Source organism: Numida meleagris, chromosome 4 (assembly GCF_002078875.1).
Source record: "Numida meleagris isolate 19003 breed g44 Domestic line chromosome 4, NumMel1.0, whole genome shotgun sequence".
Taxonomy (NCBI): domain Eukaryota; kingdom Metazoa; phylum Chordata; class Aves; order Galliformes; family Numididae; genus Numida; species Numida meleagris.
The window spans coordinates 44,353,366-44,368,414 of NC_034412.1; the positions used below are offsets into that span (position 1 = coordinate 44,353,366).

The window sequence follows — 15,049 nt, forward strand, 5'->3', positions numbered from 1 at the left end:
TTTCTGCTTTCTGGCTTAGAGCCATATGAGAGTCACAGATGAAGATTCTAAGGTCAAGAACTGGGTGTCCAAATCTCTGCTGTAATTAGTGAGTCCAGTATTCTGCGTGTATTGGAAACAGTACTTGAATTCTTCAAGAGACTTAGATTCACAGTGTTTGTCTTCACCACAGTTAATTTGATCTTTTATTTGGATTTTCCCCATGATTTGAATTGTTTGTTACAAGCCAGACTTTTTTTGTTCAGGTATGGGATTCTCTCAGTCTATCCTGATGGTCTATTCTGGAGAATATGACACAACATATGGGTTGGCATCCCACTGATTTTTGCTAGGTAAGTGTACCCAGATTACTCAATTGTACCCTCTATGTATGTCCAAAAGGCAGAGAAGCATAGTTTACCATTCACTGTGCAGCTAACTTAAAGAGTAGTTCATGTCACTACAGCAGGTCTACAGCCTCTGCTGTCCCTGTGCTTCTTATTATGGACTCTTGTGAGAATATGACACAAGGAGTATTAGGGAAATGGTGCGTGAACTGCTACTCCCTCCTTCATGCTTAGGTCCAGGGAGAGGATGAAGATTGATGCAGACAGGGAACAATGAGATTGACTCCCACGGTTTTCCTGTGAGAAGGATGTGCAGAGCATGGATAGGTTCTAGACACGCTGTAGCAAAAAGTGGATTTCAGAAGAGCTCTGGTAGGCTGCTGGTTGGGATCATGTCAGTGAGTGGATAAGGCCTCAGAAGAATATAGAAATAGCCACAATTTCAGGCATTCAAATTAAAACTGCACTGAAGATATGGCAACTAATATGCTGTACTTCCAGTGGGTAAATAAAACAGGAAAGAAGTGGTACACAGGAATATTTTATTTTTCTGTGAATCTTTTATCTAAAAATATGTAGAATGTGTGATTGCTAATAGGGGTTTTGAACTGCTCCCACTGCTATGATAGCTGAAATCTCTTGATGATTACAAGTAGCAGATATAAATCATTGAAGTATGGAGTGGATCGCACTAAAGCACATTTTCTCCCTGAACACTGCAGCCAATTGAATGGCAAAGATTTGCTAGCTGAAGTCCCTTGCAGTCAACCCTTGCACAAAGGATGTAATCTCTATGCCAGCTACTGCTGACATATTAAAAAGAAAACTGATTTCTTGGATGTGAAAACATGAAGTGTTCCATTCACTCATTTACCTTTTTCTATCAGTATAGAAATCACTGGACCTAAAAATCATTTGCTCAAAATAATAATAGTACTAAGTACTATAATAAATAATAATAATAAATAAACTCAAATAAGTAAAGAGAAGTCAAAATACGCACTTATTTTTTCAAACACTAGTTTTTCAGACCACTAGTATTTTACTCATATACAAATACATCTACATTTAGGTCTGTATAATGTTTCAACAAACAGCCTCTGCTGAATATGCAAATGGCTCTGCAGGAACCAGCATTAGTGTTGTAAGGAAAAAGTAGCCACATCTTAGTTTTGTAAGTGTTTTGCGATGCTAATTACATATTACAGACTGAGAAGTGAAATTAGAGAGCAACAAGATGTATTTCTTTACCTGAAAGGGGTCACTATTACAATTCTGTATGTAACAGAATGATTAAAAGGAAAGCATGCACAAAATAAAAAGACAGTAGCAGAAAAGCAGATCTAGAAAGAATTGTAATAAAAAAGTAGTCTTGGTCTTTCAGACGTTCAAATAAGCCAGCTAATTAACCTCTGGTGCAGACAGAGCAAAAAGGCTGTTCAAAAAGGATGTGCAATAATAAAACCTAAAGAAAGGCAATATAAAACAAATCTCAACAGAAATGAGAGAAGAATTCATATTCCTCTAGTGCTCTCCACAGCTCCTGAAAGTGCCTGCTGCTGACAATGAATGAAATAAAAGGGGAAGAGAGAGAACAGAGAGAAAGAAGCGTTGTCTTACCAGCCGACGGAGCTTATCACTCCACTCCCTTTGTGACGCTGGCAACTCATAAGCCTATAAAATGCACCTTAGCTCCCAGTCCCATTCTCCTTCAGCAAAATCAGAAGCAAGAGGTGGCTGCACAGAGGAGGAATGAGACTCTTTTCTACCGAGAGATGGCTCTTCTGATTCAGCTAGTACAACGTTTCTAACAGTTTGAACAGTGCAGCCAAAGCTTTCTCTGACAGCTCTCTCCTTCCCAGTTCTTGCTGTGCTGCCGAACTTCTTTTTTTCCTTCTTTCCTCTTCTTATCTTTTTTGGGGGGATTCTGGAGGGTTGGGAGAGGGAGGTGGGAGAGACATTCCCTGAAGAAAGGAGAGGAGCATCCAAGATGACTTCTATTGCCACAGCCAACTGGAATGCGAGCATAAGCAGCAGGTGGAACACAAGCCTTGCAGCAGCAGGCGACCCCTGGGGACAGGCGCTGGGAGCCCCAGCTGAAAATGCTTCTACCCTTGTCACAGCCAACTTCTCCAACCAGTTCGTGCAGCCCTCCTGGCGCATAGCCTTGTGGTCTCTGGCATACGGTGGTGTGGTGGCAGTGGCCATTTTTGGAAATCTCATTGTCATCTGGATCATCCTGGCTCATAAGCGCATGAGGACAGTGACCAATTACTTCCTGGTGAACCTGGCTTTCTCTGATGCCTCCATGGCCGCTTTCAATACTCTCATCAACTTCATCTATGCACTGCACAGCGAGTGGTATTTTGGAGAGGCTTACTGCCGTTTCCACAATTTCTTCCCCATCACAGCTGTCTTCGCCAGCATCTACTCCATGACAGCGATTGCTGTGGACAGGTGAGAAAAGAGAGAAAAAGCACAGGGGTGAGCTGGTTAGATCAGACTTCACTGCTGAAATAAATATTCAAAGATAACAACCATTAAGTGATGAGAGGCAAAGTCCTCAGTAGTTCATCGATTGTGCTCTTCTGTGCTTCTTCAAGGTCTCTCTCTAAACACACTGTTTTTTCCTCTGTCTTTGGTCTTTCTCCTTCAGCCTTTCACTTGTTTTACTCTTTTGCTTTCTTTTACAACAAACACTCCCTCTCTTTCACTCCAGCTGCTCTTTGTGCTCCATCTTCTAGCAATAGTCTTGTGACAGCAGTCATTGCTCAGGGTTTTGTTTTCCCCACCTGCAAAAACAACACCTGTCCCTCAGCCAATGCCATCTAATTCATATCAATCAGGATTTGTAGAGATTTCATGTGAAGGGACAGCATTTCAAATTTCCCTCCTCTTTGTATTTCTGCAACTGGCATAAGCATTTTCCTCCTCCTCAGAAATCACTTCAGGCTCTGTTTTTCATAGCTCTTCTCACAAAAAGCGCTGAGCTGCTTGGTTGCTCCTGATTTTAACTGATGAGACTATTTAGATTGCCATCTGTGCATACCCAGAGCTCTGGTAAGAACATGGATTCGGAGTGCTTGATTTTTTCTGATTACTTGCAGCAAAGCAGCACCTGAGACTGAAGGAAAACAGGACAGGAAAAAACTTTACCTTTGTGCTCTTGACAGTAATTGAATAGGACAGCTGTAGCCTCTGTAGAGCACGGGGGGAGATGTAGTTGTCAGATTTCCAGCATAGATGCTTTAATGGATCATTTTTCTCAGAAGGTGCTGTGATTTTCCTGTAGGAAATGTTCCTTTCTTTATGATCATTTTCACATGTGCTCTACTGGCGAGCTAACTTAACACACACTTCAGAAAACCAGCACTTTCCAGGATTTTCATTCTGAAAAACAGCTTACTTTGTATTTCAAATCTCACTTCATTATTTTTTTTCCTATTAGCAATGCAGTGAAATTACTCACAAAACTCCTTTCCACATATTAAAATCATGTTATGCATCCTGCACGAATTGACGTGGCACAGCTGCAGCACTTCCAGTAGTTCAGATTTTGTAAGGTATAGTTGATCTTCTGAAACTTCAGAAATTACTTGTTTCCAGGTGAAAAGATGGAAATATGTTGCTGCACCTTTCTCAGTGCCGTCCATAAGGACATGATGATTTTCTGTTGGCTGTACTAATTGTGGATTTTGGGTGGCATTCTCATACAGATGCTGAAAATTTTTGTTCTGCAAGCTAGAAGCGCAAGAGGGAATTAGAGTCTTAGCAACTCTTCTACCTCTTTGCTCTTGGGATAGGTGAAGACAGGAGGAGATCAGAGCTCTTTCCTCCTGCCAGTGATGCATCTTGTTCCCAACTGTTACTTCCCATAATGGAGAGGTAGTGTAAAGCCAGCGATTCTGTCTTTAACCAGCCAAAGATTGCCAATTCAGGTTAGCCAAAGATACTCACCTTGCTTAAGGTTCTGAGAAAGACAAAAGGTTTTTAATTGATGCTGTTAATCCTGCAGCTGTCCGTGGCACCAACCAAGCCAAGTTACTAGGATGTTCTGAGGAAGGTTTTTTCATTTTTCTGACAAAAGTATCCACAGATACATAGTGTCAGTACTATCCTGAAAGTTCCTAAATATGCTAAGAAACTGAAAATGAAGGTCAGGATGTTTTATATATGCAGTTCCTTGGGAAAAGGAAGGATGCTTTTTCACTACACACTGACTGTTAAAAACACAATAGCCAGATATAAATGCATTGGAATGTTTTCCTTGCTTTAACAGTGTGAAACACTTGATGCTCAGTAATGAGTTAGTTCCTGCTGCGGCTCCCTCTAATCCATTTTTTTTTCACAAATGCACAAGGGAATCACGTTGGATGATTTTGCAACAGAAACTGTTAACATCTCAAGATTTACTCTGTTGATCATCATAGACCACATTAACATTCAAGAGAATAAATGAGTCCCTGTGACCCTAAGCATCACTGAGCAGAGGTCATGGCCTGTACTACTTTCCTTTCACATCTGATTTTGTGCATGGGGTTTCTGTAGGCCGTATTGTCTAAGATGTGTGCACTGTGAAATTACTGGACTGACACAGACTTCTGTGGAGTAGGCAATCCCAGAAAGGGGGTGTGCTGGGTCTGGAGTTCAGCATCCAAGACTGGAAGTATCCAAGATTACTATCCCCTTCAACGTATGACCACCTGGCCATTGAACATAGGCTAAAATATGTGAATTTATCTATGTTTCTGAAGGCTCCTTCTTGGTGATCTTTTTCCACATTCTTCTGTTCAGGCTGCCTGCAGTGTACTGCAGAATTGCCACAGGCAGCTTTAAACAAGCCAGCTCAAGTGGCAGATGTAGCATAGATTCTGTACTGCACTGCTTCACAGGCATTCTTTTATTTCTTCTTCTGTAACCTACGCCCAGAGTTGCACAGTTCCACACTTACCTTGCTTCCAGCACTCACTATAGTTTCTTTAGTTTATGGGGAAAAGCATATAAAGCTCTCCTAAAGGGTCATGTTTATTAACTTTTGGCTGCCCATGCAATTTTGGACATCTTGATCTGGCCACTGAAGACCTACTGTCCCTTCCTAGTAGTTCTTAGCATTCAGGAAATAGTGGTTCGTGTGTGGAGACTTTTCATGTCCAATCCCAAGACTGTCTCATTAGAGGACCAGTCCTGTGTGTAGACCTAGAAATACTCTGCAGGTGTCTGAGGGTTAAAGAAGAACTTTGGAGCCAAAGCAATATAGCATAAAATATGCCTTTAGTAGAACATTTTTCCTGTATATCTACAGAATGACCTTCACAGTTATTGTTCTCAGCAATTCCATAATGCTTCCTTTATTTCATTAACTGTTTGTAAAAGCAACTGCTGTGGAATTAAACAAGGTGTTCTAAAATTAACAGTGAGTAGTTGCTGATCCAATTCATATCTCACAACTTTTCTTTTTCCTAGTATATAAACAAACTTCTGCAGTTTGAAGAACTATTACTTAGGTATTCAATTTCTTTATACACAAAAGTAATTCAAAAGAATGATTTACATATATTCCAATAGATCATACAAATATAAATACGCAGAAATTCTGCATTACTGCTGCTCAACCCAAGGTCAACACTATAGCATCAAAATGGGGTGCTAATATCAGAGAAAAGTCTTAAGTAACTTTTTGCTACAAATTATTAGGAAAAGAAGAATTAGAAAACCATGAATTTGACCTAATCTTTTTAAAGATCAGACTCCACTTCTTTTGCATGTGGTATTGACATAAATTCTGGATTTTTTTAAATTTGCAGGCCTCGTGAGCCATTCATAATGATAGTCCCACAATTATCTTCAAATCAGAAGCTTATCAAAGTAAATCACCATTTTTCTAAACTCTATGCGTCCCATTTCAATAATAACTTCTTCTTTTCTCCTTTTTTTTAGTCCACCTGATAGAATGCAGTGCCCTTTTTCTTGTGCCACAGAAATGCACCTGCAACTGTATTTTTTAGGAGGAATTAGATATTAAAAGTAGAGCTGAGAGTTAGGTTCAGTAGCACTCATTTCTGGTAGCCCAGTGAGCACTCACACTGCTGAACTCCCATCAAACCCCAAATTAACTCAACCTTCACTAATAAAATACTGATTTATTTAGTTATAGAATAGTTAGAGAATCTCTGTGTTTCAGACTATGATTGAGTCTTACCATTGTCCCTGCTCCCTTTTGATTACCCTTCTCATTTCTTTTTAATAATCTTCCTTAAGCCACGTCTACTTTGTGCTTCTCCTTTTAGATGCTCCATAGAGGAGTCATTAATGTTGTCCAAACATTTATTTTATGTGTACAGCAAAGTTACTGTTACCTTCTGTTATTATTGCATTAGCTTCCCTTGTAGCCTGATTTCCTTTGGCATGTCACCATTATTACCGTGTATTAGCCAAGTGTATAACCCTAAAGTTTACTTCTTCAGAGTCACACTTGGAGCTTTAAACCATAACATTCTATATTGTTTATAAATACATTTGTTCTACCTGATTTGACTTTAAACTATATTTTAAATAAAGTTTTATTACTCTTGCACACTCTAATCTCTTTTTTAATAAACCGTAATATTACAATGTTATGTTCCTAATACCTAGTTTCTAGTATGCTTATTTCACCAATATCCTTATCTAAACTTGTCATCTTGTTTCCCATCCTACTTCTTAGACTTCGAATATATCTGCAGAAGTACACATATTCATAGGTCAGTTTTCTATCTTTAGGTAACACTGCTCAGTTACCGATTGTTATTAATAATCCCTCTATATAGTCATAGGTATTCTAGTTGTCTTCTATAACAAGCTTGTATCACAAGATATAAACATATGATTCATAAGGAGCATGCAGGATATGATCCCATGTTGTGGTCATGTGGTAGTAGCATCAGTACATGCCAAAAACATGTACACCAGTTCTTGTATAGGTAACTGAACACGAACATGGCCATGGTATCAAGTTTTTTGGACTTGGCTCACCACTATGCAGTAAAAAAAAAACTGTATTGCCTAGCCAGCTGCCACTGCCTGCACAGAGCTCAGCCCAAACAGAACTGCAGCCTTTGGCCTCTCAATTCCCTCAAACTCTGTCTCAAATTAAATGATTTTCACGTACAGAGACGAGAAAATAGAATTTGCACTGAATATCAGAGAGAGAGAGATGACCACAGAAGTGAGAAAAGCAAAAGAAAGGTTAGTTTCTTTACAGCTTTCTTGTGCTTTACAAGCTATATTCCCCAGAGATTTCTCCCCTTATAGTAAGGAGTCTGTTTGCCCAAAGAGATGGGTGAAAAGAGTTTCTGTAACCTCACTAGTCTGTTTTTCGTATGTTTGGGTTCTCATTTCTTTTTCACATCTGATTCTTGATTAGCTTTATCTGCCTCTGATATCTCATAAATTTACAGAAAACATCATCTGCTTTTTCCCCAGACTAAAGTTCAACACAGCTTTTTTTCCAAACTAATGGTTGACTTTATAGCATTGCATCAGCCTTGATCAAGATATATCACAGAAAGAAAAATGCAAAGATAAGCTCTGAAAATTATCACCATTATTTCTATTTTTACTATTACTACTTTGGCAGTCAAACAATAGAATCCAAATGGGAAATCCCTTCTCCATACTCTGTGTTCTAAAAATGTATATTTTAAGATGAATTGTGTGATATTTCTGGATTCCAGTAACTAGCCTGCCCTCTAAAAATATCAGTCCTCAGATATTGAGAGAAAATGTAGAGCAGAAGAGCATTAAGTGATCAAAAATCAACAGGTGAATCATAAAGGACTCAATTTTGAAATGTCATTTCTAAGTTCACCACATGACCTGGGGGCCCTGAAATGATTTTCTTGGTTTGATGATTCTCTTTCTTTTTTTCTGAGAAAAGAGGTGAAATATACTGCAGAATATCCTGATCCAATAAGCTACAGGGTTCAGACTGTCAGAGATGAGAAAAATAATCCATTTCTTGCTGTTGTATAAGCTCATAATGATCTAGCAACTATACAGAATCCTAGAGTTTTTTGTAAATATTATTGTCAGAGTTATGTTATTGATAACATACTGAGACAGTCTGGGAATAAATATAGGCATCACCACTTTTTTTTTTTTTTTGCATTGAGTAAATGCTTTATTTGACAAGCTGCTTTCAAAAGATGCAGTGAAAACAATGATGTTGATAAGCCCATGTCTCCAGGAGTAAAAGCAATGCTTAGAGCAGCAACTAACTAACCCCAAGTCTTCGCATCCAAGGCATGAACAAACATCTGACAAGTTCAAATTATATGTCCAAATAAGTTCATTTCAGACAGTGTCTCAGACTTTGATACATTTTCTCAGTTCCCTTATCAATAGCTTAATGAAAATTATTAAAAGATGTATTTGTAGTTTTCTATAGAATATAGCCTGCAGCACTTTTCCACACATAGTCGAGCACTTGGTTTTTGGTGTTGGTTTTTTTTTTCCTTGAATGTTATTATCTATAGGCATGTATTTCTGATTTATTTTCCAAACAAGAGACAAATCTGTATCATTTACAATATTAGTGTCTAGCTAAAACTAAGTTATTTCAGAACAAATGCAGCTTTCTAGACAGGAGCTTGAGTAAACCTCACATTTCAGTAAACCAGGTATTAAACTCATTGTTCTATTTTAAAACAGACTGAGTCAAAAGTTTATCGTTGGCCTCTAAATCAATTCTAGGCATGAGAAAGAAATCACCTGAGGATAATTTTTGCTGGCCACCTGAAAAGCCCCTGATTTTGATGGGATCTGTGAATGACTTGCATTTCTCCTTTGGTATTAGCCAGCAAAAGTCATCTTAATGTAAAGCAGAAAGCTTCTTATCACAAAGAACTTACATTCATGCATAAGCAGCTTTAATAGGTCTATATGTTTTACTACTGTTAAGTAAGGTTTCTTTTTCATACCTTGCTCGGAAATAATTAAACTTTAACACATAATAAATGATGACTCCTTACCAAATTGCTATAGTCAGTTAATGATCCAAGGTGTCAACTAACTTCTTATGATCTGACATAGTGAACTGTCAGATCTATAACTGGAGAAAGGAATAAACTATCTATCTTCATATTTGCCCTAGGTATTTATCCTGGCACGAAAAAAAGAGCCATTCAGAATAGCAGCGTCAGAAATGTAGACAAGAACAGAATGCGTTGTAGGCTGTGCAGATGGAGCAGGTTTTTCATATTTTGCATAGAGACTGGAGATCCTAAATAGCCATTTGGACTCACTTCAAAGAACAGGAGAAACAGAAGCCATTCTGTCAGGGGAAGTCAGTCCACCAATTTGAGACAGACCAAAGAAAATGGTTAACCCTTTTCTAATAGTATGCATAATTATAGCACACCTTTTGTAAAATCAGTGACACACTTACAAAAATTTAGCTCAGTGCCAACATGAGCTAAATGAGTGAAATATTCCTCAGGTAGAAAGCATTGCATATTTTATGAGAATTCAGCCATACTGCAGAATTTCAGTATTTCTGTTTTAAAGCGTCTGGTAAGAGGTGGCGAAAAGCAAAGCTCTGGACATTAGTCCTGATTTTGCAAAAATTACAATGGTACCCTTAACCCAAACCAGGTCAGCCATTCCCCAAGAGCAGCATATGTGCCTTTGGGTAAATCAATGCCAACTCATCCCCTCACAAAGCAAGCACTGACCTCTCAACTGCACAATGTGTTTGTTTTCCTATCACATTGCCATACTCTCTTTATGCTGTTAGTTTCAAGATGAAAACTGCATAATAGCAACATCGCTCAGTGCGAATCCTTTTGGCCAGAAAAAAGCAGTCTCATTCAACAGTCAGAAACAGTCCTAAAAAACACCCATAGCCATGCTTCCTCCAGAGAAAATCAGCCTAAATGAACGAACACAGATTGGCTGCACAAGAAGGGACTGATCCTTGCACTAAGTAGGCAGAAGACAATGTAAAAGTTGAACATTTGTTTTTCATCAATCAAAAAATGCCTCTAAAATCTCACAGTTCATTCTGTCTCCTTTAATCTACTATGCCCACCTTACAGAGACATTTAATAGGATTTTTCACAGCTATGTTTTAAGTAAGGGGCAGGGAGTCGTAGCAATTTCCCTAACAAAGTCTCTTAATTACCAGCTGATTCCATGCAGTACTAGGAGACAAAGTTTCAAAACCAGCTTCTATTTTCAGGGAATAACAGCATCTGTGTATTCATGAAGTGCACCGTGCTTTCTGCAGTTGACAAGACACTTACACACAAGCATTATGATTTTCTCTCAGCCTCTTCCTTTGTTCAGCCCCAATTTCCCGTCATAATTTGGCACTGAATTGATTACTTTTCTCTCCATTTGATTTTATAAACACACTGTAAACAGGTGAAACAAATCACTTACGATAATTAAAGGGTTCCAACTGTGCCTCCAGATGGGCATCTGTAGGATCCAATTTTGAACATAGCTTTTTTCAAACGTCCTATGTGTTTTTGCAACAATTTTCTAAATAATGTGTTAAAAGATGAAGATTTTCCTGCCTGTATTAACCAGTGCATACTGTTTTACAGAAAAGCTGAATTAGGATTTTTTTTTCTTTTTTCTTTTTTTTTTTTACCATTTCTGTTGTCAGAATGATAAAACACAAACTTAGGACTTTTATCAGAGAGCTACAAGATTAATTGTCACTATAAACAGTGACTTAAAGAGTTCACCAATGTTATTCAAATGAGGATTGTCTCTATTATGGTTTCAGAGAAAACAAGGTGGTTGTTCTTTTTTTTTTTTTTTGACAAACCTAAGAAACAAGTATCAAACAGTAAACAGTGGACTTTAGCTAAATTGAGCAGATCAGAAGGAAACGATCTACTGTAACCCCAGCAGATAAGAAAACAGTCTAGAAGGAAAAAAGCACTGCAGCAAGAACATCATGGTGAACCAGCTAATATATTTTGCAGCCTGACTGATTCTCATTATGTTCAATGGAAGGACTCTTGCTGACTTCCACAGAAATTAGCTAGGGACAAAGATTAACACAAGTCACAGCTGGAAGAAAGAAATGTCAGTGGGATACAGTGCGATCACAGTGAACTGAACATTATATGCCAGTGATTCTAGTACTATCTAAAAATTCTTTAGAATAATATGTACACTCAGAACACAGTTCAGATGTTGAATAATTCACATTCTTGCAGGCGTTGGCTTGAATCTCCACCTGTACATGTTTACATCCTTAGATTTCTAAAAGTTCATATTCCATTTTATAATTGCCTTGCAAGAGGTAGTGTTTATGTTGGATAGGGCACTCATGGTTTTTGCTTGTTGTCGTAAACAAGCATAAGTCTTTTCAATTCACATGTACTTCAGATTCAGCTTCTCCTCTTTGCTGTGTGGAACAAGCTACCTGTGTCATCATCAACAACTCCTCCTGGAGTGAGAAAGCATCAGAGATCTGGTCCTGAAACTGAAGACCTCAGTGAGAGTTCTGAGCCTTTGTTTGGCAGGGGGTCCCATTTCTCCAACCCAGGGACTGACTGAACAATAAACATTCAACGGCTGCTAAGCAAATTGGCACATCACCCTCTGAATCATGTCTGTGTGGCTACACAACTTGTTTCACCAGAGTAACAAATTGCTTGTAGTCATCATAAATCCTCCTTCAGCTAAGTTCTTCGCATCTCTGCTTAATAATTTCTTTTCATTCTCATTTCACTTCATTCCTACACATTTGCGTTCAGAAGCATCTTCTCAACCTCAGTTACTTGGCTTCTCCACATCTTGTCTCACCATTCTCCCTTTTATTCCTGGCCTACTCACACAGTCCTCTTTCTAGTAGATCTTAAACAATACTTTCACCTGACAATTCAGAGGGTATGTCTGATGTTCCCCCTTGTAAATAACACTTTGCCATAAAAAACATATGTAATGATATAAACAGAGTATGGGAATGAATGAAAAAGCCATGGATAATTGGACTGTATAGGTACAATATCCTGCACCATGCATACATGTTATACCACATTTAGCCTCCTCATCTTTACTGATTTTCCGAGCAACATCCAAGCATGGCACCTGTAGCCTGTGCTAGTAGGGGCTCCTGTTCCTGATGGAAACACTCTGGATAAAAAGGACAGAGTGCAAAGGCAAGTGCCACTTAAAAAGCAACCACCACTCCTTTAGAAGATAGACGAACATCTAACAACCCTTAGTACCAGTAGTGGTAAGGTAACATCATCAACCAACAAAATTATAGGCAAGAGTGGCTAAGCCTCCTTCACAAATGACAGCTAACAGTGCGTAAAGGACTTTTGGTATCCTTTGGCTATAGAGATATTTTTTTATTTTTTTTTTTAATAAAGGAAGGGATCCTCGTTCTTTGCCTTACTTCATTCAGATAGCCAATAGTTAACATTTCCATTAGCACAGATGTATGAGTCATTTCACACAAACAACCCACCACTTTAAAGGGCAGGCACCAGACAGAGAGATATAACAACAGAATTTTATCTTAGGCAAAGATAGATACTGTTCGTACCTACTGGGAATAAGAATAATGTAACTGGGAATAAGAATAATGTGAATGTAATAAAAATCTGACAGTAGCACATAAAATAATGTCACTGCCACAATCTGAAGAAAACTAAAAATTGAAAGAAATTATTCTAGCCTAAGAGGAGATGCCTTAAGACTCCCACAAGCATATGAAAAGGATGACTTGTTTATGGGTTATCGAATACTACAGGTACACAGAGCATCTCAAGGTAGATCAATTTGAAAGTCAGGACTCAGGATTACAAAGTTATCTTTATTTTCCAAGTTGTACTTACTCCTTGGAGGAGAACAGAACTTGGGTGTAGAGGGTAACAAGGGTAATAATCCAACTGAAGTACATTTTCATGTGATCTGCTATACTCAACACTAGAATAGAATTATTTCATAGTAGATATGTAATACCAAAAGCACTGGCTCTAGGTGAGAAAAATTAAAAAAAAACAGCATACCAACAGGTAAAGGAAGGAAATTAATTACCCTGTGGGCAAAATATCTGAACACAATAAAAGCAATGCAAAAAGAAGAGGCTTGAAAATCTAGATATGGAAACTGACGATTCAGAACTGAAGTTGGTTTAGATCACTCTCTATTTCTGACAGCATTTAGATGTTTTAAGGTATTAGCATTTTAATGCTACAAGAGGCTGCCACAGTGATGGTAGGTGTTGGACTTACCTTGGTTTAGGTTGACCACCAAATACAAGGGTTATTTTTCCTAAAATAAATATCTATCCTACAATTATGCATCTCTCAAGTATGAAATTTTCAAAAAGTAGAAATATCTTGACTGAAGTTTGTTTGCCATATCAGGTAACTGTAGATGCAAGAGATTACTTGCACAATTTTTTTTGATGAGGAACATTTCTATTATAAATGTTATTGCTGTCTTGTAGCTAATGTTTGTATCTAAACCTCTTGGGCAAATCTTTAGTGTTTGATGTGACAAATCATACCTTTCTTTGTTTTAAATGAGTGCTACTCTCCTAACTGCACTAGATCGGAGCTATCATCCAAAAACAAGATTGATTCAAATCAATGTCAGCTTCTCTGTTGGTTTTAATAGACTTCAATTCAAACTCTGGTTAAAAATCTAGCAAACTGTATGGATTTGGAAGTATATAGACTCAGGCAGTCAACTAGCATTAAAAGAAAGGTTTTCATGTTCTAAAGCCAAAATAACAACACAAAAAGTAAACAACATGAATAGCTTTGAAAACTTTATGATTTATGAAGGCCCGAAGGACTAACATAGACGAGAAAAATAACAATAATCACATATACATGTCACTTGGAAAGGGCATCTACTAATTCATCCTTACTTACCTACTCTCATTATCTGTGAGTATAAACTGGTATTATAACTTTTAATTCCCACAGCAATACCTAAACTCTCAACAATAGCATAAAATCTACAAATGCTCGTGAGAGAAAGTGCTTTTTATCCACACTATATTTTCAGGACACAGTATTGCCATACAATGCCTATTATTGTCCACGTAATTTTCCATACAGAAAAATAATCTCTGAATCTATCCCCATCCATCTTTATATGAGATAGAAATGTAGAGAAAGAACAGATGAAGAATCATAATATATCTTTTACTTACTGCAATTTCTCTGGAAGGTATAAATGACTCAACGATAGTAGTAGTACTGGAAAGTGATGAAAATATTTTCTCAATGCTTGTAGGCAGGAACAGCTGTGGTTTGATTTTCTAACTGCATTTAAAACCTGAAACAGACAAGGACAATAACATAGTCATGAGGTTTGTAGATTGAAAACAAAATCACAAATAAGAGGACATTTAGGAAATCACTGAGATACTCCAATAATCTTGTCAAAGATGATCAGATAATTAAACGTGCTGTGAAAGACAGTAGAAACACATGGGCTGTGATTATTCTTTGGCAATGAGTTGGTTTCTTCCAGAATCGGTATTAACCTCTGTAAATGATAATCAACTGCTGAAATGAATCCAGGTATACTCCAAGAAGTCTGTAAAACCGTCAGCAGTAGAAAAATTCAAGCTGGTTTTCATACCTATCACAGTTTCCTGTCTGTTTCAGATGTTTTCATACAATATGAAAACAAAGGCACAACAAAAACAGAATAGTTCAAATTTGTTAGTTTATTTTTTCTTGCTTTAGTTACTCCTG

At 37.8% G+C, this 15,049-nt stretch overlaps 1 protein-coding gene across 1 annotated transcript in view; it reads left to right on the plus strand.

The window, feature by feature from the left end:
- TACR3 (tachykinin receptor 3) overlaps nucleotides 251-15,049 on the plus strand; it is a 33,066-nt gene continuing 18,267 nt past the window's right edge. Inside the window, exons 1-2 of the mRNA XM_021397075.1 lie at nucleotides 251-332; nucleotides 1,855-2,783. Of these exons, the coding sequence (XP_021252750.1) occupies nucleotides 2,317-2,783 (467 nt within the window). The 5' untranslated portion in view covers nucleotides 251-332; nucleotides 1,855-2,316. The remainder of the gene's footprint in view (nucleotides 333-1,854; nucleotides 2,784-15,049) is intronic.